Source organism: Vigna unguiculata, chromosome 3 (assembly GCF_037176805.1).
Source record: "Vigna unguiculata cultivar grain cowpea cultivar isolate G323 ecotype 2 chromosome 3, ASM3717680v1, whole genome shotgun sequence".
Lineage (NCBI taxonomy): Eukaryota > Viridiplantae > Streptophyta > Magnoliopsida > Fabales > Fabaceae > Vigna > Vigna unguiculata.
This window is the reverse complement of record NC_140794.1, coordinates 45163349-45188686: the sequence shown is the minus strand read 5'-3', so window position 1 is coordinate 45188686 and position 25338 is coordinate 45163349. Positions and strand designations below refer to the sequence as shown.

General features: G+C 29.8%; 3 protein-coding genes across 5 annotated transcripts; all 3 read left to right on the top strand.

The window, feature by feature from the left end:
- The first annotated feature begins 2939 nt into the window (after positions 1–2939).
- Positions 2940–5850, top strand: LOC114176270 (protein WEAK CHLOROPLAST MOVEMENT UNDER BLUE LIGHT 1-like). The gene is made up of 4 exons (XM_028061252.2): positions 2940–3242; positions 3495–3583; positions 3682–3834; positions 4038–5850. Exons 1-4 carry the CDS (start codon positions 3032–3034, stop codon positions 5709–5711), a joined length of 2127 nt encoding a protein of 708 aa, XP_027917053.2. The 5' UTR covers positions 2940–3031; the 3' UTR covers positions 5712–5850.
- A 4758-nt stretch (positions 5851–10608) lies between these two features.
- Positions 10609–13560, top strand: LOC114176359 (classical AGP protein). Its single transcript, XM_028061385.2, has 5 exons — positions 10609–10848; positions 11191–11302; positions 12756–12827; positions 12922–13136; positions 13271–13560. Exons 1-5 carry the CDS (start codon positions 10733–10735, stop codon positions 13377–13379), a joined length of 624 nt encoding a protein of 207 aa, XP_027917186.1. The 5' UTR covers positions 10609–10732; the 3' UTR covers positions 13380–13560.
- A 2059-nt stretch (positions 13561–15619) lies between these two features.
- On the top strand, positions 15620–23898 carry LOC114178355 (transcription factor GTE1-like). Of its 3 annotated transcripts, none has more exons than XM_028064199.2 (8): positions 15620–15828; positions 17089–17304; positions 18266–18343; positions 18584–18808; positions 22620–22718; positions 22825–22883; positions 23051–23201; positions 23332–23898. In XM_028064199.2, the coding sequence occupies exons 1-8, from the start codon at positions 15733–15735 to the stop codon at positions 23518–23520; spliced, it is 1113 nt and encodes a 370-aa protein (XP_027920000.1). In that variant the 5' UTR covers positions 15620–15732; the 3' UTR covers positions 23521–23898. The 3 variants fall into 3 exon arrangements, with proteins under 3 accessions (XP_027920000.1, XP_085527613.1, XP_085527614.1); XM_085671487.1 differs by having other exon boundaries at positions 17077–17304; XM_085671488.1 differs by lacking the exon at positions 18584–18808 and having other exon boundaries at positions 17077–17304.
- Positions 23899–25338: the final 1440 nt, after the last annotated feature.

Genomic DNA, 25338 nt, shown 5'->3' with positions numbered 1-25338 from the left:
TCCATCTCACACTAACATATGCAATTGTTTAGTTTGATATCATTTATAAACCACTTTGAAATGAGTTTCCAGCTTCATTAACCATCGGATCGAGCTGAAATTTTAACAGCTAATCATAGAAGTTTGTAGTGAGAGCAGTTTTTATCATAGTCTTAGCAATCTTAGCATTTGTTACTTGTTTGATGCATAATTTTCTCTATCAGTCACATATACTAACGTCATAGGACTTTATCACGACCATAAAATATACATAATTTACAAAACCACAAATTGAACTTTACTATATTATTGTATTGGTTAAAATACACATTTGATTTCTATTTTGGTACAATTTTGTCATTTTAGTCCTACTATCGGTTTTTTGTTTAAATAGTTCCTAATTTTCGTCAATTTTATTCAATTTAGTTTTTTTTGCTAACATCGTTTAAATAATTATCCGTAATGAATCGTGACCATCATGTGTCACTTTGTGATTTTTTTAATTTTTAAAAAATGTTTATTTGTCAATTCATTAGAGTCTATATTTTATATTCAATTTGGTTCTTATGTTCATTATTTTTGTTCAATTTTGTCTTAATTTTTTTTTTAAATTGAACAATTTTTTTTTCTCTTGAAATTCACACCAAATTTAGTTTTTATATAAAATTTATAATGATATTTTTATTAAAATTCACATTTTTATTAAATATTTTTTGTTCAAGGTTACTATTAATTAAAAATTAGAACGAAAAATCTTAATGATGACAACTAACATTATAGATCTAAAATTTTAAAATTAGTTCTCATATTTACCATTTTTGTTTTAATTTTAAACTAGTTATAACCCTAAAACAAAATATTTAATAAAAATATGAAATTTATTAAAAAAATCATTATAAATTTATATAAAAATTAAATTTTTTGTCTGAATTTGAAAAATAAAAAATTGTTCTATTTAAAAAAAATCAGAATTAAATTGAAAAAAATAATGAATATAGGATAAATTCATTGACTTTTGACACCATTGACACGTGAACATTTTTTAAAAATTTGAAAAAGATTTTAAAAGTAAAAAAAAATCACAAAATAACATGTGACAGCGTTAATTACCTAAATGGTGTTAAAAAAATATCAAATTAAATAAAATTGACGAAAATTGAAACTTGATTGAAAAATAATAATATTAAAACTAAAATAGCAAAATTCAATGAAAATAGGAACCAAATATAAACTAATTATTATATTTCTATAGTTTTTCTGTACAAAAATACATTAGAAAATTTCTCAGTTACTTATTCTCTAAATTATTCAACAGCTTAATCACGGATAGCAAAAAGAGAAAGAAAAAAAAAAGTCTTACATCAGTGGTAGTTAAAAATTGAGATTTTTATTGACGAACGAATCATCGATGGAATTTTGCTTCAAACAATCTATATATAAATTGAATGTCTTTTACACTTGCGTGGTCATGATGTGCACAGAATGTAGAAGAGATTTTTTTTTAATGATGTAATTATCTATAAGAAGCATTTTCCAGAAAATTAGATATCATACATATCTGTAATTAACTAATTATACAGTAAACAACTAGGATGACCCATCTTATCTTGTTCGTACAAATACCATTACTATTTGAAGAACAAAAACATGGTGAATATTAAGGATGACACATGGGATCCTTAACACGTGTTCAAATATGATTTTTGATTGGCCTAGGTCCCATGCATGAGTTGGAAGCAAAAACAATAGTTCATATGAACTGTTCCTTCCTTCTTCATCGCTATAACAATATCTGTTCCACTGTATTATACTATTTCTGGATTTCATTCTCTTTTTTTCTACTTCTATATTACATTCTCCTCAAACTCTTTGATTACCATCTTTCTTGCTTTCTTCAACTCTAATCCAGGTTAGTTTCATTCTTTATTCTTTCTTTGTTTCCATGTGATGCTTATTTAGTATTCATTACGAAAATATTATAAATAAGACAATAATATTTTAATTATTAAATTTTGACAACTTTCTCTTACTGAGATGTTATCTTTTAAGTGATTTTAAAATATTAAAAATAAAAAAAAAACCACTTAAAAAATAACATTTAAAATTATAAGAAAAAACTATTAAAATTTAATAATAAAAAAATCATTTTCCATATAAATATGACATTAGTTTCAATTTCGTCATGGTTACCATTTAGGCCATTATAACAATAACCACAACAACACCGTACTATAAAAATACTAGATTATCATATACTTACAAGAGAAAAAAATGCCATATAAAAAATACTCACCCTTTAAGTGACGTGTCAAATAAAAATATCAAAATTAAAAATTATATATAAGATAAAAAAATTCATAAATTTATTGTTTTAAATTTAAAATTAAAAGTGTTATCAATTTATTATATATAAAATAAGACTCTATATGACATATATTTATCAAAATTTCACACGACTTTTACTTCAAAATCTAAAAATAATTAATTTATAAGGTTGTTTTTTTAATATAATGTTTATCATATCTACACGTGTGTTTTCTCTCTGCATGAATGCATGCATGATTTATCTTTAACCTACATCTATATATAATATATTAATTGTCCAATATATATATATATATATATATATATATATATATATATATATATATATATATATATATATATATATATATATATATATATATATATATATATTGAAGGTAGAGGACAGCTTGAATATTCTATCTCCAAATATGGATCTTTGTGGTCAGTAGACATCAACAACTCAGCTTGTAATGAAATACATACATAGAGATATTTTTGTATCAGAAAGAAACGTGAAGAAATTAGAGTGGTAGAACTATATGCACATGGAAGATTAATAAACAATTAAAAAGAAAAAAAAAAGAAAAAAAGAAACCACACATATATAAGAGGCTTAGGAGCGTAGAACGTAGAAAGATTGGTGTGGAGTGATTATTATCCTCAGAGTTGATAGCATGTGTTTGTGTGGAGGAAAAAGAAGAAATGTTGATCCACCACGTGTTGGAACATAAAGGAGTTTTGCGGGATGAGGTGGTTTAATGGGAGCTTGCATGAATTGGAAACGCAAGGAGGAAGCACAATTTTTGTATCTGTTCTTTCCTTCCTCCTTCATTGCCTCTCACAATTTTCCTCCTTTTACCCTATCATAAATTTTCTCTTTTCTTTTCTTTTCCTTCTTTCCACTTCCCCCACACAGTTTTTTCATCTTTCTTTTCTGGGGCCTCTCTCTCGTCCAGGTTTCAATCTCTTTTTTCTTCCTTTTATTCACGTCTGCATGCATGCTTTCCTTTCATTTTCTCTCTCCATTCGTAAATTTTCTGACTTTTCATGTGGGTTTTCTTGGTTTTGCATGATTGAATCGTAACTTTGGTGTTTTAATTAAAACATGAAAGCCATATGTTAACACTCTTAAAAAGGATGATGCAGCTGAGATATTTGAGATTGTGCTTTGTTTGAAATGTTGTTATTTTTTATGACATGAATTTCAGACATTGTTGTGGTAGACCCTGTGAGAAATATTGAAGAGGGGCCTCCTTCAAAATCCTCCTCCATGGAACTACAGCCAGAATCCCCAACGGTAATTACCCAATCCATGAACTCCCCAAATTTATTAATGACACCAATCAATCACAAGATAATAACACTGATGAAACTTCACCAATTGTTTCCTCTCAGGGAAGAAGTGACTCCCCAGGAGCTTCTCCAAGGTTTTCTAAGCAGCATATCATTGACACAGCTGCGCCTTTTGAATCCGTCAAAGATGCTGTGTCCAAGTTTGGAGGAAGAGTTGATTGGAAATCCCGTCGAACCCAAAGTCTGGTGGAAGAGGTATATATATACATATATACACTGTTTGGATTGTATTTATACCTTACATTTTGTTTATGGTTTTGAGTTTCTATGAAGCAGCATTTGCAAAACCTTGTGTAGGGAAAAATGGAAAACAACTTGTTCTCTACCTCACTTGATTTTTCATTGATTTGGTTATGCATAAAGCACCGGTTTAACCTTTAATATTTGTGACTTAACAGAGAAGCAAGCTTGTAGAGGACTTCAGAAGGGAAGAAACTGTTGAGGAATTGGAAAACACTAAGAAGCTCACACAAAAACTCAGAAGGAACTTAGAAAAGGTAGAAAGAGATGAGCTTCTGGCAAAGGAAGAGGCTGAACGTGTGCATCTGAAAATTGAAGAGATGGAGCAGAGCATTGTAAGTGAAGCTAATATTGAAGCCAAGGCTGAAGTTGAGGCTGAAAAGGCCATGCTTAAGGAAGCGCTTTCAGAGTTAGAATTCGTTAAAAAAGAACTGGACTCACTGCGTGAGGAGCATGCTTCTATGGTGAGTGGAAGAGACACCGCAATCAACAATGCAGAAGAAACCGTTGCAGCATCCCAGCAGATTGAAAAGGCAGTGGAAGATTTGACTGCTGAGTTGATTGCAACAAAAGAGGCACTAAACTCCTCACGAGCCGCACACTTGGAAGCCGAAGAACAAACACTAGGAGTTGATGATGAAGAGATTCTCAATCTGAAACAGGAACTTGAACAAGCAGAAGAGGAGCTCCAGACACTGAATGAGAAAGCTTTCTCAGTCAGGCTTCTTAAATCTAAACTGGAATCAGCCTCCTCTTTATTACTTGATTTGAAAGCTGAAATGGCAACATTCATGGAATCAAAGGACAATGAGGAATGTTACAAACAACAGAAAGAGGAACTTGAGGAACTAAAGAAAACCAAAGAGAAAGCAGCTTCTGATGTTAAAAGCTTGAGGGAAGCTTGTATGTCACTGAACTCAAAACTAGAAGAAGAGAAGTCAATTCTGGCTACCCTTAAGCAAAGTGAGGAAATGGCTTCTGCTGCAGTTCTGAATCTCCAAACTGAACTGGAGAAGTCTAAGACTGCTGCAATTTTCCTTGAGATGAACGAGCATGAAGCAAGAAAAATGATGTCTGAGTTGCCCAAGAAACTGCAGAAAGCAGCAGAAGAGGCTGATGAGGCCAAATCACTTGCTCAGTCTGCTCAAGAAGAGCTTCTTGAAGCACAACAAGAGGTTGAAGAAGTCAAATCCAGATCAATTACATTAGAAAACAGTTTAGTGGCAGCACTGAAGGAGATAGAAGCAGCCAAGATTGCTGAGATGTTGGCCAGAGATGCAATCACAGCATTGGAGAAGAGTGAATCAGCTAAAAACAACAATGATAATAGCTCTTCCTCAATGGTTACACTCACGCTAGATGAATACCATGTTCTCAGCTCTGAAGCCTTTAAGGCTGAGGAAGAAGCCAATGCAAGGATAGAAGCTGCTAATGCTCAGATTAAGCTAGCAAGGGAGAGTGAATATACAAGTTTGGCAAGGTTAGAAGAATTGAACGAGGAGTTATCTCTAAGAAAGGAGTCTTTGAACATTGCAACTGAGAATGCTGAAAAAGCTGCTGAAGAAAAGTTAGTTATGGAACATGAACTAAGTGCATTGCTGGTTGCTGAACAAGAGGAGGAACCACAGGAGAAGGCCAATGAACTGAATGAGCATACTGCTGCTGAAATTGAGCCTGTGCATGAGCCATTAAGCCCGAAAGAAGAAGTTCCTTCAAAGAGCACTGAAAATGGATCATCCTCCTATAAGAACAAAAAGAAGAAGAAGAAGTCATTGTTCCCTTCAAAGGTTGTAATGTTCTTTGCAAAGAAGAAAACACATCCAAGCAAGTGAATCTAATCCTTCAACCCAAGGTAGTAAAAGTGTAACTATTCTGATATCTGAACAGGTTGTGTATTGGTTGCACATTTTGAGAAATTAATTGTATCAAGTTCTTTGGCTTAAAGGAGGAAATAAAATCTTTCAATGTATATATATATATGGTATAGCTTCTCTCTCCTATTCACTACTTTAATCTTCACTGCAAAATTAACATTGAACTGATATAAATCAATAAACTAACTACCTCGTACTGTAATAATTACAAAGGAAAAGGTACAGAGATGAAATTAAGACAACTTATTCTTCTTAATGCAATGATAGATACATAAACATTATATGAAAATATTTAACTTCAGTGCACTGTTTTACCTGCAATTTTGTTAAAATCTGGTTGTATTCATCACATCTACTTTTAATTGTAACAAATAATTCACATAAAATATTTTCCAAAACACTTTTTATCAGATGGCATCACTTTTTACTTACTCAATCTAACTAATTTTATTAAAATAGATAACATCCTTCTTGAATTTTAGAATAAGAAATGGAAAAATTGTATAGAAAATACCTTATAACAAACAAAATAAAAGCATGATATTTACACTCATAACCGGTTGATAAAGAATGCAATACTTCCATAATATTTACACTCAGCAAAAAAATTAGTATACGTATTTATTAAATTATTACATATAATATGAGATTTGATTAAAAAAATATTTACCACCATTTGCATACATACTACTAGCTAAATATTAAAAAAAATAACAAGTATACTTATTGTCTAATTGATTAAGCAAAAACACATCGTTTATCATCACGAATGAATAGTGTATGGATACTTTTCTTCAATCTTTATTCTATAGTTTAGTGAAAATATACTTCTTCTCTTTTTTTAATTTTATACAATTACTTTCAATAATCTATCAATATATATAAAAGCTTAATTAAAATATTCTTTTAAAACTTTTCCAACAAAAAGACAAAAAAATATATTCAAGTTCTTTCATATTAATAAGATGATGATAACTAACGGAAATCCAATAAAAAACTTAGGTATAATTACTGATTTGGTACCCCAACTTTTTTGTTAAGTTCAATTTGATACCCAAACTTTTGGTTTGTTCAATTTACTATCCCAATTTTCTAAAGAGATTCAATTTGGTCATCTCCGTTAAGTTAGAGTTAACACCGTGTCTATACAGAACATGTGTCAAGCTATTAAATTTTTAATTTTTGTTCAAATAATTTAAAAACTGTCACGTGTCAGTTTATCATCGTGCCACGTGACAGCTTACAATCATGACACGTGACAGTGTAATAGTTGTTTTAAATTTAGTACCCAATTTAAATTTTTGGTTCAATTTAATATCCCAATTTTTTAAAATAATCCAATTTCGTCCTCTCCCATTTGAGACCAAATTAGTAAATAAGCTTAATTACAACCTATATATACATGTTACAATAACTTTTTCTAATATATATACATCAAATCATTTCACCTAAATACTTCATTTATTTTATTTTTTACATTTTAACCTTTGTAATTTTTTACACATGAAATTTTTTACACTTGTAAAAAATAAAATTTGAATATTTAGGTGTAATAATTTGATGTATAAATTCAAAACAATTATTTTAACATGTATATATAAGTTATAATTAAACTTAGTTACTAATTTGGTCTCAAATTGGAAATGACGAAATTAGATCATTTTAAAAAATTGGGGTACTAAATTAAACCAAAAATTTAAATTGGGGTACTAAATTGAAAACAACTATTATCACTGCCACGTGTCACGATTATAAGCTGTCATGTGGCACGATGATAAACTGACACGTGGCAGTGTTAAATTTAATTTTTTTTTTTTAAAAAAGATTTTTTTTTAAAAAATTAAAAATTTTATGGTTTGACACGTGTCTTGTACGGACATGGTGTTAACTCCAACCTAACGGAGATGAGCAAATTGAATCTCTTTAGAAAATTGGGTACTAAATTGAACAAACCAAAAGTGTGGGTACTAAATTGAATTTAACGAAAAAGTTGGGATACCAAATCAGTAATTATACCAAAAACTTAACTGAAGAATACATAATACATAATATCATACATATAAAAATGTAGTGTATCTTTCCGTTTGATAATTAAAGTATCAGAATAAATAATAAAACAAAATAAGCATGTTCAAAAGAAAAGTGAAGTAACATCTAAAAACATTATTGGTTTTATATGTTCACAACAAAGTAAAACTTCCATCTTATAGAAAGGATTAATTTCATAAATTTATGTTATTATTAAACATGTTAAAGTGAGCTAATCCGGTTTACACGGTTGACTCACCACAAGTCGGATTGAAAATGAGTGAATCCAACCCAATTCATTTTATGGTGAGCCAAAAATTTTGTAACCCGACTCAATTCACCACGGGTTGATGAATTAAGTGGGTTGGTTACTAACCCAAAAAAAATTATTTATTTATTTTTAAGTATTCAAATATTTAAATAATTTTTTTAAACAATTCATGAGATGACAATCACTGTAAAATCAAGAACCAAAGTCTTTATCATGCTCACTACCAATATATATGATGAATTATTTTCAAGGAAGTGTCCATATAGTCCAAGAGAACATGACTAATATTACACATTTTCTGTTACGCTATTCAACAAAATATAAATACAAAAACTACACATTTTTGTCATACTAATTTAGAAAAATTTTGTTTATAAAACGGTTGCTTGAGTAATTTACTATAAAGATTATAGTTAAAGATTAAAGTATCAACGTATACAATCAAATTAATTAAACATTCAAATATTATTGAACAACATTCTAATATTTAAAAATATGAAATTGTAAACTTATATAATTAGAAGTAGTAAATAATTATTAAAAAAAGTAAAATATATATATATAAAAAAAAATATTGGTGGGTTAAGTGAGATAGGTTGAGTTCAACTCACTTTTGAAAAAATTGAATTTTTTTCAACCGAACCCGACTCAAACCCATAGTAAATTAGGTTGGGTTACATGTTGAAACTCATTTTAACATTTCTAATTATTGTAGGACAATTAAGATTATTTTAACATTTCTAATTATTACACATTTTTGTCATACTAATTTAGAAAATTTTGTTTATAAAACGGTTGCTTGAGTAATTTATTATAAAGATTATAGTTAAAGATTAAAGTATCAACGTATACAATCAAATTAATTAAACATTCAAATATTATTGAACAACATTCTAATATTTAAAAATATGAAATTGTAAACTTATATAATTAGGAGTAATAAATAATTATTAAAAAAAGTAAAAAATATATATATAAAAAAAATATTGGTGGGTTAAGTGAGATAGGTTGAGTTCAACTCACTTTTGAAAAAATTGAATTTTTTTCAACCGAACCCGACTCAAACCCATAGTAAATTAGGTTGGGTTACATGTTGAAACTCATTTTAACATTTCTAATTATTGTAGGACAATTAAGATTATTTTTACATTTCTAATTATTACACATTTTTGTCATACTAATTTAGAAAATTTTGTTTATAAAACGGTTGCTTGAGTAATTTATTATAAAGATTATAGTTAAAGATTAAAGTATCAACGTATACAATCAAATTAATTAAACATTCAAATATTATTGAACAACATTCTAACATTTAAAAATATGAAATTGTAAACTTATATAATTAGGAGTAGTAAATAATTATTAAAAAAAGTAAAATATATATATATATAAAAAAAATATTGGTGGGTTAAGTGAGATAGGTTGAGTTCAACTCACTTTTGAAAAAAATGAATTTTTTTCAACCGAACTCAACTCAAACCCATAATAAATTAGGTTGGGTCACATGTTGAAACTCATTTTAACATTTCTAATTATTGTAGGACAATTAAGATTATTATATAAGAATTTGACTAAAACAATCTTAATTATTATTTTTAATGGTTTCATTTCCTTATAATATATTAAAAAAAATCTTCAAACCATATGTTAGCTTTTTACTATCCATGTTGTCATATGTAATTGATCATTTGGTATATTAAAAGCCCAAAATTTTTCTCATGATTGAAATTATGATTTATTGATTGTCATTACATACAAAACATTGATAGAAATTATCATAAACAACCATAAAAATTGAGAAGAAGACATAAATATTTTGATAATACTGATCATCTTAATTACCGGACTTCCTATAATAAGAAATAACAATTGTTTTAATCACATAATTTGTTAGTTTAATGATAACGAATCTAGTATCATGATATTAATCTTTAACCTGATTAAAAGGATAGGATATTACAAGAAAGTTACCTACTACTAATTAATATTTATCAACAAATTTGAATAAGTAGATAAATTTAATGATGAATTATACATAAGTAAAAGTAATTTAGGATGAACTCAGTTAAATTGTTGAAGATAAAAGAAAAGTATACTTATAAAATAGTCTCTAATATTTAATTATGTAAAGTTTAAAATAATAATAATAATATATAAATAAATAAAAATTCAAAAAATCTAACATTAATATGTATTTATAAACGCTTTCTAACTTCCTATAGTAAAACTAATTAAAGAAATATATTTTTTTTATTCTTAGTCCAATACTCTAAGTGTCGTTAAATCATTAAATAACAAATAAGAATACTCAATTTCAAAATTTATGACAATCAAAACTCATATTCGTTCAAATAATTTAGAAATAAAGAATAAAAATAAAAATCTGTATATAACTAATTTTTGCTAAATAAAGTTATTGTTTTCTCTTTTTCTCTTGTCTACCTTATCATTTAAGTTTTGTATTTTATTGTTAAAATATTGCTGAAAATAAAATGGATGAACAATTTACTTAGAGGTTACGGCTGTAGATATAGAATAATATATATATAAAGAACATCCAGGAGGGGACAAGTAAAATCTGGAAAGACCCGCGTGCAGGTTCATCTATCATAGAGAATCAAAGGGAGAACAGAGGGAGAGAGAAGATTGAAGATTGAAACTTGGATCTGTGAGAGAGAATATGGCTTTGAATCCTCAACTCTTTCCCAATGGAATGCCCGTTCCTTTCGTCAACGAGATGTTTGTGCTGGCCAGAGACGGCGTCGAATTCGATATCGATAAGATTCCTGCCTCTGGGTTAGTCACTCACCGTTTCTTCGATTTTCCATTTCTTTATTCATATATTGCTTCGCTTTCCAATTGATTCTTGATTAATTATTTGGGGATTGTCGGTTAATTCCAAGATAGCGGAATGTAGGACTATAGGAGATTGATATTTCTTCTTTTTATGCTAATATGTGTTAGGTCAGGTTAGGACTCTGCTAACAGGCTATTTGGAACATATGAAATTATTTGTTAATTTTTGTTTTGTAGGTGAGAGACCTTCAGGTCCATGTGAAATGTTTATTATTTTATCTGATTTTTGTGGGTTTTGTGTTTGATATAATTGTGTGTGTGTGTGTTTTTTTTTTTTTTCAGAAGTCATGGGGGTCATGTCAAAACCAAAGGAATCGTCTATTTGTCAAATATTCGGATGGTCTTCGTTGCTAAAAGTCCAGTTGGGCAATTTGGAGCTTTTGATATGCCTTTGGTATGTGTCACACCTTATGCTGTTTTAGATTGCTAATTCTGTGCAGCCTGGTTTCATGTTTACTGCTTTTCCTCTTTTACCAAAAGAGTTTTATCCGTTACATCTTGAATGCCCTTGTTGTTATGCTAAGATGATTTAATGGGCCATTTTCTGTGTTGTTTGTGGATGACTTTATAGCAATCTTTTTCTAGCAGTACCACTTCACGGAATAAATGGGTTTATATATTTTTTTGTGGCTTATGACTTCTGTTATAACTTGTGTGAATTCTGTGATGGTTGAGTTTTAGGCCTGTTGGTTCTCGGGGAATATCGAATTATCATTGCTTGGCTGGTGCTAACTCGCTGAAAACTAAGAATGTAGATTTTATTATGTTAGTCTCTCAGATTGGTTGGGACTTGATATATGATGATTATAAGTTTCAAAATAACCTTATGTGCAAATAATTGTTGTTCTTAATTTCTTTTATGGAGTAAATGTAAATTAGTATAGGTGACATGCGAGCATAATTTAGTAGAGAGAGGATCAGAGAGAAACAACTAGAAGAAAACAGGGACTTGTTTATTGGGAAAAAAGAAAATTGTATAGTTGAACCACATGTATTCGAGAGACCTCTACTCTGCCGTTGGTCCCCTAATTTTTATGATTGTGCCCTTTCCCTGTACAATTCCCCTTTTATTCTCTGCCCCTATCTATCTAACTGGTTAACTAATTAACTAACTAATGTTAGCTATCAATGAAAATATCAGGCCCATGCCCAGTTTCGCCTAGAACTATTTTCTTATTCCTTCTTTCCTATACCTTCTTAATAGGAAGGTACTGCCTGTCACTAGGCTATCTTTCCTACTCCTGAATGACAACGTTATTATCAAGTTATTATCTATCTGCTACGTGTTTTAGTTGTGAGCGTGTGTTTATTTATATGTGTGTCTTTCTTTCTCCCATTGTATTTTGGATAAAGGGGACTTTTGGGTGAAGAGCTTAATTAAGTTTTTATTCGGTAAGTTTTTATTATACGAAGAATTTATAATAGAAATTTGACTATGAAACTACATAAGTTCTTTCAAACATCCCTGAAATTCAATGGCATGAAATTTGAGATTACGCTTTTTATGTTATGGCTTAGCTGCTTGAAGTTGGATTTTAAGTCACTATTATGAAATTTGAGTATCTCCATTTGGTTTAATTGAAAAAGTGATGTTTGTCCTTAAAGTCGAACTTCACTGGAGTTAATTTTATTTTAAAGGGAGTTAAGATTAGACAATTGGGATAATACGTGTGTATATATATATATATATATATATATATATATATATATATATATATATATATATACTCATCATCGTATGTTATTATTTGGTTTGTAGATTGTCAAAACATATATATTAATTTGAAACGTGATGTATGCGCGCCATTTATTCTGAGTTGATCCTTAGTTCTTCGTCAATTATGCAGCTTTACGTCCATGGAGAAAAATTTAACCAGCCAATATTTCACTGCAACAATCTTGCGGGACATGTTGAGCCTGTAAGTAAATAGTTATTTTTTGCTGCACATCTGACTATTTTATTACAAATCAAAACTATGGGTCCTAAATCCTGAGCTATTTTAATTGCAACAGGTAGTCCCTAATGACCAACACAGAGCACTTTACTCCACACATTCATTTAAGATCATATTCAAAGAGGGTGGATGTGGAACCTTCATTCCCCTTTTCTTCAATTTGATTGCTTCAGTGAGGCAGTATAATCAACACTATAATATGCAGCAGGCACAATCTTATGTGGATCCTTTGCAGGCAGCTCAGACTCCTGTTGATGAGATGATGAGACATGCGTAAGTGAATGATTATGCTTTAAAATTTTATGCCAAGTTTGTAGAGTTTATAATAGATCATATAATTTGTTGAGTGTGCACTGTATGATTTATAATCTATAAGCTTTAATAATGATGATTGAAATCATATGCAGGTATGTTGATCCTAATGATCCCACGAAAATATTTCTGCAACAACCCAATTCTGATTCTGAGCTTAGGCGTCGAACGTATCAGCCACAGGCAGATGGGGGCCATGTCTAAGTCTGAAGTTACACTGCCATCATCATCACTCTTCATCGTACTATGTTTATATGAACATTGTGTATCAATATCAAAATAAATTAAAATCATATGACAGACTAAGTGTGTGCTTGGATGTAAAGTTTATAGAATTAATCTTAGATCAACGCCATTTTATACAATTTATTATAGTTCGAATTGATTTGAGGTATCATGTTTTTTATTTGGATAATAGATATTAGAAGTTATTTTAGGATAATGTATTGTTAATACTTAAAATTGAAATTAAATGAGCGTGTAATTACTAAGTATTATAATTACTATGGATAATTGCTTATTATTATAATTTTTTATATGATATTTATTTTACTTCAAACAAAAAGCAAGTCTCAACCATTCAAGGTCTTTTAACAACTAACTTTTAGACTCCATTTATCTAAGGATGCAAGAAGAAAATAAACATAAACTTAAAACTAAGAACAATAGACATTCTAGCTTTGAATAAGTTTAGTTTATATTGATTGTAAACAATTTATAACAAGTATTCAATTCTATACATTTTTTGAAATAAGTTAACTTCACTCAAAATCTTTATGCCTTGTTGTAAGATTACACATCTTGAGAAAACTACTCTATAAATAGTACTTCTCATAATACAAAGCCTTGAGGATTTTTTTTTTTCAAAGAATAAAACCTTAAAAGGTTAATGTATAAATAATACTTGATAAGTATAAAACTTAAAAATATTTTTAAAGAATACTTAAAGATTTTAGTAAAAAAGGAAATACATTACTAATAATAATATTTGGATATTGAATAGGAGTGACATTTGAATATTACTGGTAATTTGTTCTGATTAGTGGAAGATTTTGTTAATTGAACATCTTAGAAAGATTCTAATGAACTAATATAAAAATTATGATGTAATCTTTTTATCTAAAATTAGTTTATATAAACGTTTTATGTCTTCTTTAAAAAAATTAAGTGTAAAAACTTCAAAAGATATAATTTAATTCATTTTTGTTTATAAATTTACGCTAATACTTTCATTTAATATCTTAGGACGTTCATCATTTTAAACCGAACCATAATTTGATGTTGTTATAAACTAAGAGATTGTACGAATTTAAGAAAGTATCGAGTGTAAGGACTTTGTAAACTATATTAAAGGATATTATTGTGTAATATTTCAAGGTGAGTTAATATGCTTGAGAAAGTGAATATTTTGTTAAATTAATGTGAACAAAATAATTGTATAAAATCAAATTTTCAATTATATAAAATAAAATTTCATGGATTGCTAATTAATGGACCAATTAATTGTTAGAAATTGCTCAAAAAAAAAAAAAAATATATATATATATATATATATATATATAATTAATTCTAGAAATTAATCATACTATACATGATATATCTTTTAGTGAACATCTTTTAGTGTATTTGATTGGTGTGATATAAAAGAAAGTAAATTAAGTATGTAATATATTCTACTACTAAAATACTATTAGTTGAATTTCAACAAAAATATATATAAAATAAATTAAAATGTGATTCATTATGAACAAATTAGTTTATAAAATAGAATTAGTATCAAGAGTTATTTAATTTTATTTCAAAATTTGTCACATGAATTTGAAAAAAAGAAGAAGGTAAGAGTGTAATAATAAATTTTTCAATTAAAGAAAATGATATTTGAATATTAAGTTTAAGCATATACAGAGTAAAAGAAGTCTTATTAATAATCTTATTTCAAAGAAGTCTTACTACAGTTACAAAATAATACATTATCTTGAATTACATTTTTAAATGAAGTTGTTATACTAATTTAATTTAATTTTGTTAAGAAATTTTAAAACTTAAAATTTTATTATATTTATATATTTTTTAATTCTTAATTTATTTTTCTAAAAATATGACCCTTGTATTTGATTCTTAAACCCTAGTGGATACATCCATAAATCTAACCGTTTATATTTTTATTACTTTATAGTTTATTGTTTTTCAATAAAACTTTATATTTTTTATTTTAATGAAATTACATAATATTTTTTCTTCTTATAAGTTGTACAAAAAACATATATTAACAATATTTATTTAAACATAATAAATTCATCTAAGCTAAAATTATTTATATTCTTTTTTTGAGTACAAAAATTGCTTTTACAATTAATAATGAATAAGTAAAAATTAATTTAGTGAAATGAGAATAATAAATAAGTACAATCAATAAAAAATAATACTCAAAAATAATAGAAGAAAACAGTAGAAGAAGAATGAGAGAACCTACACAAGTTTGTCATGAAGCATAAGCACTCCACAGAAAGAGGCACGCAAATCTAGTTTACCACCAAATTTGTCTCAAAGGTTGTTTATGATGGACGCCGATCCTCTGTCTCAGCCTGAACCTCGTGATTATTTGGAACCTTTCAGAGTTTCTGTCCATCAAATTCTGACCAGAGTCAACCAGGTACTCAATTCCTTCTCTCTTTTTTTTTGGGCATTTTTCTTCTTCTCATTAGGTCTCTGTGAATTAGCTCACCCTAGAAACTTCTCTGGGAATGAAATCTTACAAACCATTTGATTTTTGTCTTATTAATTGTGGCTTATGATCAGGGGTTTAGTTCAAGGGGGTAGGACTGAAGAGCATGTGAACAACAAGCACAGAAAATTTTAATTACCGCATGCCTAATTTATGCAATTTTGTTTTTTCATATAACTAGTTTAGTATGTGTAAAATATTTGTTTCATAGAGTGAAGTTAATAAGTACAGTTTTAGAGTGAGGCCTGTACATGCTGTGGACACTCAGCTATGTGACAGAACAAAATAAAGGAGAGACACGTTTTCATGGAGTTGTGGTAGAGGACAATAATAAGGAAAAGAGAAATAGACGATTCCATTAGTTAATTTTTGTTTTCATAAGCTAAATTAACTTATGCACAGTCTTTCTCATATTAGCTTCTGCAAAAGCAGAATTTAAGTTATGTATAAACTAGTTTTTAACTTAATAAGAAATTTATTTTCTTTTCTTTTCTTTTAACTCTTAGAAGTGTTTATGGAAAGTATACTTAATTAGACCCTAAGCTCACAATGTGCAACCAAAAGCAAAACAACCTGTGAGTTGAGTTTGTTTCTTCTTCATGATTAAGGGGCCGAGGGTTAAATAGATATATGCTCCTTTTGGGGTATCCCCAATATTGCTGTCATGAGGAATTTTCTTTTTTCCCTTTTGTTATGATTTTAATGATTTTTTATTAAATTAAGTTTCAAATGACTATTATGTAGCCCTTTAATGGCTAGTGGCTGTGGCCTTAATTTGATGGGATTTTTCATTTGGGCCTGACTTAGTAATGAGACCACAACGAGTTAACCTAATTTGAATTATGACTTTATTTTTATCTGTTATACAGTTATTTGTAGATCAGAATTGTCTAATAACCTAGACTCTATGCTTTGTTCTTTCTGCCATTTTTACTAATCTTAACCACAAAGTTATAAAGAAGTTGGCGTTCCTGTTTTTTCCCTGCATCGTACTTCCATTACTACCCAGCTGATATGTAAGTGAAGGAATATGTATAATTTTTATATCAATGTTTGATGGTTTAAAGACTCTAAACAGTTTAATTTGAATGGTTGGTGCTAAGTTCAAATTTACTGCCTTGGAGTTGTGGGCTTAATGTTAGTTTTTGTTTTTAGTTAAAAAAAATAATCTTATAGTGCCTTGTACAGCTTGAGAAGCAAGTGACTGAGGTTGAACAGTTCTATGAATCCACCGATAACGTTCAAGGTAATAATTCTAAAGGTGTCTCACTTGTAAAAGAGAAGGGCAGGGAGAAGCATCCTACTGGCACCAAAAAGCCTCTGCAAGATGCATCACATACTGAAGCTGCTGCTGCAAAGAGAATGCAAGAGCTTATGCGCCAATTTTCCACAATATTGCGTCAGGCAAGCACAAAAAATTTGCAGCATTTTTGTAGTAATCTTTATGAATTTAGTTTTTCCCAAGCTCCTTATATTTGGATTTCCTTTTATAGTTAAAACCAAGAATTGAACTTGAGGTTTCTGTAGCCATTGGTTAGAACCTGTTTTATCCATTTGAGTTGATGTTATGACAAAAGGTAAATTTTTAGCTTACCTTTCGAATAAAATGTACTGAACATTTTCAATTTTGCTGAAGTTGAACCTTGTACTTATGTGGGAATTCGATCCTATTTTTAATGTCAACCACCTAGCTCTTTCTATTACTCTTGAACACTAAACCAGGTATTCGATTGAACATTATGTTGCCATTCAATTCATGTATCTGATCCTGTCTAGTAAGTAAAGATATGGTTGTTTTGAGTGAGTGGCTAAGGGGCATTGCCCTTGTTTTTACCATCTTCCATGGACAATTACTTCTTATTGGTTAACTTTTGATTAACTAGTTATAGTTATACTTGTTGATTGGATGGGGCTTGCATGGAACTTTATACTGGTGGCCTATGCACTTGTCATGCCTCTTGCTGATATATCCTGTATAACATCCATAAGTTTGTCTACTCCTGAATATTTGACTGATTAATTGCAATTAGGATTTCCTCTGTTACACTAAGTTCACAATCTTGCCTTCTTTCCTCCCATTTCATGGTCACACTTTCTCTTAGAAAACTATGCCTAATCCATTGCTTAGAAATCTCCAATTTTCAATTTATAGTTAAAAAATAGTGTGTAGTCTGTACTCAATTTTATTTTATTTATTGTGAAGACATTTCTAAAAGGCTTAGTTTGTTTGGATTTAATTTACTATTTCAAGCTTTAGAAATAACATGTTGATTGATGGTCAAAATGAATTCCCCCTTTTCTGTTGAATATATATTAACCCTACCAAGTTCCTTTGAAAACTCAAGTTTCTGTTGTACTTTTGCAGATAACTCAGCATAAATGGGCTTGGCCATTCATGGATCCTGTTGATGTAGAAGGTCTCAGGCTTCATGACTATTATGAGGTAAGACCTTTTCTTTGTTTTAAATTTTTTGTATCTGTTTACCTATAGTTATATTTTATCTTTTGCCCCACCTATAAGCAAATATGCATGAGAAATCTTTTTCTGAAAAAACGTTTAAATGTTGATTTGGTCTCTGTAACTGGTGACGCTGGTTTCACTAATTTATTATAATAATAACATTTTTGCTCCTTGTCTTTGATTATTTTTCTAAAACGAATTAGCTTAATTTTCTTCCCCTAGGTTATTGATAAGCCCATGGATTTCAGTACAATCAAAAGTAAAATGGAAGCTAAGGAAGGCACAGGATATAATAATGTCCGGGAGATATACGCAGATGTAAGGTTGATATTCAAGAATGCAATGAAATACAACAATGAAAAACATGATGTCCATGTTATGGCAAAGACCTTGCTAGAAAAATTTGAGGAAAAATGGTTGCAACTTTTACCTAAAGTTGCTGAAGAGGTAAAATGTTTTCTGATATAGTTTCCTTAATTTTTTTAATGAAGCTTTCTAATCACAAATCTTGGGAGAACCATTGTACAAAAGCTAGTAGTTGTAGTTGGAGAGGTCAGGGCCTTATAAATTCCACATTCCATACTTTGAATGTGAGACTCAAGTCTCATATATATATATTGCAATTGGATCTTGACATCCCAGCTTGCTTTGTAGCCTTGACACTGACATGAGCTGGTTATGCACTAGCCCTTTGAATAGCTCTGGACAAACCCTATAAGCAGTTATGTTTCCCCCAAGAACTTTTGATTAGAACTGACTGCCTTATTGTATACTACAAGAATAAAACATGAGGCAGTAGATGTTGATGCCGACACAATGTTATGGGGTAGGTTGTTAGTGCAATGTTGCTTAGGAAAGTTTATTTCGTCAGCATTCTCTTTGGGTAATTTGTATATTTCTTTTGAATGCACACAACTTCCTTCCTCTTTAAATAAATAAATGTCTACTTCATCTTCCTTTTTTTTTTCTGTGATAATCATGCTCGTACACATCCAGGAAATGTTCAAAACATAAATAACAGTATTAAATGAGCTTATGAAAATTGTTAGTATTAAGTGGACAACTTTGCGAACTAGCAATGTTTTTCATAGGCTTGCTATATCATCCTATGAAGCAGTATCCTTAACGGGGTTTCTCCATATTTCATTGTTGTCCTAAGATAATAAGATTTTTTGCGCTGTATGCATCTTTTTCATAATATTTAGCACTAAATGTGCTTATGTGACCCCACCATTTTCTTCACGCAGGTTTTGGGTTATGTTAACATAACCTTGAGTCAAGTCTTTGGAAGTTATGATTTTTACATAACTTTTCCATTTTTTTCATATGGTCGTAGATCATTATGTTCTTCACATAACCTTTTATCTACTCCTAGAAAGTAGAACATAACGTTCTTCACATGTGTGATCTTCACATAACCATTTGTTAAATCCTTAGAAGTTATGTTCTTCGCATAACTTTGTTACGTCTTCATTTGGTCACTGGAAGTTCTTAACATATCCGTCACACATAGTATTGTATTTGTATTGTATAGTATTATAACTTCATTGGAAGGTCTTTCTGCTAATGTAGGTTGTTTTAAATTTTGGATAAATAAAAGGTATAAGAGAAGTAGCAGAGAAGGCAACTTGACTCAGTTTTTTGCTACTGCAGAAGCATATTTTATTTAATCAAATATGACATTTAAATACATTCAAACAACTGAAAAGAAGGATTATGCTCCATGGTTTTAGGAGTTGTTGACAATGGGAAAATAAAATCAGAAGCTAACTTAAAATCAAAAACTAACTCACTGACAGCAGAATAACTAATTTGATTTATTCAAGCTAATACTTTGACAGAATCTCAGAGGTACATTCTCAACACTCTTCCTTGCTTTGGAGTCTGCAAACTCCCAGCATCTTCCTCAAAAATTCAAAACTTGCAAAGTGAAAAAAACTTTGTAAACATATCAGCAATTTGATCTTCAGTTTTACATCAAGTCAGACTTGCATGTCCAATTTCTTATACTTCTCTTAAGTAAAGCTTGACACGAATGTGGTTTGCCTTCCCATGAAACACAAGATTGTGGGAGATTCAAACAGTTGTTTGATTATTGTCAAAAGCTTGTGTTCTTTGCTCCTGCTTCAGTTCCAAATCTGGTAGAGTATTTCTTAACCATATAGCTTGATTTACCGTTAGAAATTCAGCTTCTGCTGTGGTTTGAGATACAACCTTTTGCTTCTTTGAACAGCAAGAAAAAGATACCTGAACCCGTACTGAAACAGTACTCTGAAGCGCTCTTCATATCATCCAAGCTACCTGCCCAGTCACTGTCAGAAAAGCCAAATAATTTAAATTCTTGTACCATGCTGTATTTGACTCCATAATTGACAGTTTCATTGATTTATCTTTTTATTCTCTTTGCTGCCTTCAAGTGCAGTTCACTAGCACAGTGCATGTGTCTTCATCTCAAGCTATCAGGAAATAAGATGTCAGCCATTTGTAGATGTAAGACACATTAGGCACCCAATCAAGCTTCTAAAATGAGTTTCATCAACTTTATCGGTTCCATCCTCCATGTGAAAGGAACTGAACGATAGAAAATTTTATAACAAACTGAACTGTATTCATTCTTTATTCACTACTCAAATAAGAAGCTTACAAGAGTATTTATAGGTAACTGCTTGAATTAAAAGGGAAGTTGTTGGTAGTAGCTAACAGCTTTAGCAGAGTACATAAAATTTTTTCTTACAAAATATAACTAAATATTCACTCTAACACCCCCACCTCAAACCGAAGGAGAAAATGTTTTAAAAGAAAATCTGTTCACATTGAGTTTGCCTCTAAGAAAAGAAAAACGAGTTGATGACAAGAGCTTGGTCAACACATCTGCTCAATGATCAAGAGAGAGAATATGATAGGTGAAATCTGCATGGTCACAATCTTTGCAATGTGTAAGTCATGGAAATAGAAGATATCACAAAGAAGAAGACATTGCAAAGAAAAGACAACTGAGAAGAGAAACTAGTATGGAGGAAACCTAGAAGCTTACAAGAGTATCTATAGGTAACTTTCCAACAAAAGATATAGTTGTTATTAATTGCTTACAACTCTAAAGAGTACATACAAGACATAACTAGGTATACACTCTAACACTCCTTGGCAAACTTCTGCTTTCGATTCATTGAAGGTGTTGATCTATCCACATTCATGCATATCCTTTTAGAATCTCATTTGCATTTTTTTTTTGACAAAAACAGAGATCTAGGTCTTTTGAGTGGTCTCCATACCCAAAAATAAGTCATAAGACCAAGATCAGTCGTCTTTTATGTCATTTCTTGCTTAAAATCTTCAATTAGTGCTAGGTTGTTTCCTGTCATCCAAGGTAGTCAAAATTAATATCTTACTCAAGATTGGAAAGAGAAGTAAGGATAGTAAATCAGGAAATCGTAACATAGATCATAATATCTTACTCGAGATTGGAAAGAGAAGTATGGATGGTAAATCAGGAGATCGTAACATAGATCATGTGTGGAAGCAGGTATAGAGGAAGGTGATTGCGAAGGGGCTTGAAGTTTGTTTCTCTCCATTTTGTTTCCTGTCATATCTCTTTTGGTTGTGTTAATGTTTTGAATCTCTAAGGATTGGCATAGAAAATGAGTCATCTGAAATCAGTTGTTTTGATCTCACTTACATTAATCTGGTTTGTTGGGAAATAACAATATTGGTACCGGTGCATCTGTTTCTTGTTCTGGTTGCAAATTGAGTAAAAGTAAAACACTTCCTTTCCATCTAGTGCTCATCATGTTCATGTTGTTTTGAAATGATTCATAGTGATGTTTGGGTATGTCTCCTGTGGCTTCTTAGCTGATTATAGATATTTTCTTCGACTCAAATTTGGAAGCCTTGGCTCATTAGTGGGTGGTTGCTCTTTCATCAATCAAGTTACACTTCTCCCAGAGATTTTTACTTTCTCCTCAAAGTTATTGATCATTTAGGATGTTTCTGAGATTTCTATAGGGATGACTGCTTCAACACCTTGGTCATTTGAAAAGGTGACTCTCCTATAGCTGAATGGGGCATTTGTCTTCGTTGTCTGTATATTTATAAGGAAGGTCCTGTATTGTCCTTTGTCTATATGTCTTCTATCTATCTTAATGGAATTCTTTAATGGAAAAGCGAAATTCTTACAATTTTAGAGGTTACAGTTGTTACAGCTGTGATTTTGGTTCTCCACTTCTATGTAATATTACTTTTCTATACTTGCGAATGGTAGGAAAAGAGACAATTGGAGGAAGAAGCACAGGCACAGTTAGACATTCAGCTTGCTCAGGAGACAACATATGCCAATAAAGCTAAGGATTTAAGCACTGAGGTTGGTTATTGTTTGCTAATGTTTTGTTTTTCTGAGCAGATCATAAATTTGATGCCACATAGGAGTACATCACATATTTCATTTTATCAACTACCTATTATTTCAGCTTTATGAGGTCGATATGCAGTTGAAGAGTCTCAAAGAAATGGTGATTCAAAAGTGCAGGTTTGTGTAAATTCATCATATTTGGTTCGAAATATTGCATTTCAGTCTGGATCTTCAAATGCTTGTTTTATTATAATATCTAGTTTTTTTCTCTGGTCATCTTCCCATGATGTTTTTGAAGCTTATTTTGCATTTTGCATTCCTTACCGTTGCTGACGACACTGCAGGAAACTGACTACTCAAGAGAAGAAAATGCTTGGTGTAACTTTAGGCAAATTGTCTTTAGAAAACCTCTATAGGGCATTGGATGTAGTTGCTGAGACCAACCCAATCTTCCAACCTTCTGGTGATGAGGTGGACCTTGACTTAGATGCTCAGGTCAATACTGTTATTCCGTGCTAACAATGTCAATCGTCTCCTAATTTTAAATTTTGTTTATCCTATCCAATTCATTTTAGTTATTCTGTTAGCATTTCTTTTAGCTAAACATGTTTTCATCATTACACAGAGCGACTACACTCTATGGAGGTTAAAAGCTTTTGTAAAAGATGCACTAGAAGAGCAAGAAAAGGTCGATGAGGGTGCAGCTGTTAACCCTAATGATAACCCTGATGACAAGAAGAACAAGAAGAGAAGAGACTCTGGTGATTCTTCAGGCAAGACAAACCCAAAAAGGAAGAAACTATCTGCATTATGATTCATTAGTGATACATAGGAGGCATTCATTTATTGTGGTTGAGCTGAAGTTGCTGAAGCCAGTAAATTGAATGATGCAATAGGAAAATTTTGTAAATCCTTCTTATATATTTACTGCTATGTAGATGAAAATAAAATTTAAAAGTGTGCTTTGTAGGAAAGGTCTGCTTTTGGAAGCAGACAAAACTTTTGCAATTCTGAGAACAGCTTGTAGTGAGTCAAGGATCTGGGTCTGGTTAAGTTATCTTGCTGTTCTGAGGATAATGTCAAGTTTCAGAAAAGAATTAAGGCATCTATGCATGTGAATGGCCTATTTAATTATGTCCAGAAGCATAGAAATGGATGGAGCACCTTTGATAAAATCAAGTTTATTTTTAAACTTTTGACCGCATGTTTATATTTGTTAGTGTTGTTATGGGATGTAAAATAGGTATGTACATGTGACTTTGATGGTTTTGTCAGAATACAAACTTGTCTAATTATAATTACATTAGAATGAACAGCAACATTTCTTCCAGAATTTTTTTCTCAGAGTTTATTCATATGATTTCATCAGTCTTAAAGTATATCAGCATATTGGAGAATTATGTTTTTTTAATCTCGTTAGATCATCCAAAAGTAAAAGCACACACACAAAATAACTTAATATATTTTTTTTCATCTTTTTTATATTTTTCATTTAACAAAATACAATATTTATTATTTATAATATTTACTCTTAACAACAAAGATGTGTACTTTTTTAAAATATCTAAAATATCTCTACAATTTATGAAAAACTTATTGCTTCTAAACCTATTTGAAAAATTCAACCGATATGAAGAGTTTGTGGTTGCTTGTAAACTTTTATTGAATGCTTTTTCTTTGAAAGTCTTCTAGTATTTTAAATTCACATTATTTACTGTTAAATTGCAATCACCCCTTCAATTTTTGTATGATGATTTCAAAATCAGATATTATTCTTGTATTTTCATGTATTTTCAAATAGAGAAAATTTTATTTGAACTAGATGACACAGTTATTCAATTCATAAGGACACAATTTAATTTGAGCACTGTTTCAGCTTCTTTGCAACCTCAAAACACCACCAATCATATATAAAGTAATCTTGACAGAAGAAAAATGGTTATAGAGTTTTGAAGGTGAAAAATGATTAAATTAGGAATGAAGCACAACAAAAGGTGGAATGATTCATAAAATCCAAAATCTCTATTTTCAGATTATCTGTATTATTTTTTATAATTTTTTACCATTAAAAACTAAATAAAACTTATTGTGACATATTTTCAAATATAGAAGCTAAAAAGTAAACATTTTATAAACAAGGAGTAAAAATGTTTTCCTTCGTCACTATCACCATATGAGCATACTCTGTTCTACAATTGATGTTTCCTATTATATTTCAACTTTAATTGGATTTTTTATCCTTTACTAAATAAAAATAATTTTATTATGTAATAAAAATATAAATCAATAATTTTATAAAAATATAAATTATAATCAAGGAACTGCACATTAGAAACATTGATTCATTCAAAAGTGAACATAGGTGTCCTATCAGAACTTTTTACTTTTCCATTCAATTTTCTTAAAAATCATTCTTTCAAAATTACCATTTTTTTAAGTATTTTTAAAATTATATTATTTTGGTGTAATATAAATTTATTATATACTTTATAATTTATAAATTCATTAAAACTTAAATTTTATTATATAAATTAAATAAATTTATATAACTATATAACAATTTTAGCGGTATGAATCTGATCTCCCCAAGACAATACAAAGTTGATAATAATAAAATTAGAAAAAGTAATTA

What these genes read in the sequence shown, in the direction of transcription:
- LOC114176270 (XM_028061252.2), top strand. Translation starts at nt 3,032, where the DNA reads ATGAGGTGGTTTAATGGGAGCTTGCATGAATTGGAAACGCAAGGAGGA. An exon ending in GGGGCCTCTCTCTCGTCCAG is followed by an intron (nt 3,243 to 3,494) that starts GTTTCAATCTCT and finishes CATGAATTTCAG; the next exon opens with ACATTGTTGTGGTAGACCCT. An exon ending in CCCAAAGTCTGGTGGAAGAG is followed by an intron (nt 3,835 to 4,037) that starts GTATATATATAC and finishes GTGACTTAACAG; the next exon opens with AGAAGCAAGCTTGTAGAGGA.
- LOC114176359 (XM_028061385.2), top strand. Translation starts at nt 10,733, where the DNA reads ATGGCTTTGAATCCTCAACTCTTTCCCAATGGAATGCCCGTTCCTTTC. An exon ending in GAGCTTTTGATATGCCTTTG is followed by an intron (nt 11,303 to 12,755) that starts GTATGTGTCACA and finishes TCAATTATGCAG; the next exon opens with CTTTACGTCCATGGAGAAAA. An exon ending in GATGAGATGATGAGACATGC is followed by an intron (nt 13,137 to 13,270) that starts GTAAGTGAATGA and finishes AATCATATGCAG; the next exon opens with GTATGTTGATCCTAATGATC.
- LOC114178355 (XM_085671487.1), top strand. Translation starts at nt 15,733, where the DNA reads ATGATGGACGCCGATCCTCTGTCTCAGCCTGAACCTCGTGATTATTTG. An exon ending in TTCTGACCAGAGTCAACCAG is followed by an intron (nt 15,829 to 17,076) that starts GTACTCAATTCC and finishes ATAATCTTATAG; the next exon opens with TGCCTTGTACAGCTTGAGAA. An exon ending in TTTCCACAATATTGCGTCAG is followed by an intron (nt 17,305 to 18,265) that starts GCAAGCACAAAA and finishes GTACTTTTGCAG; the next exon opens with ATAACTCAGCATAAATGGGC.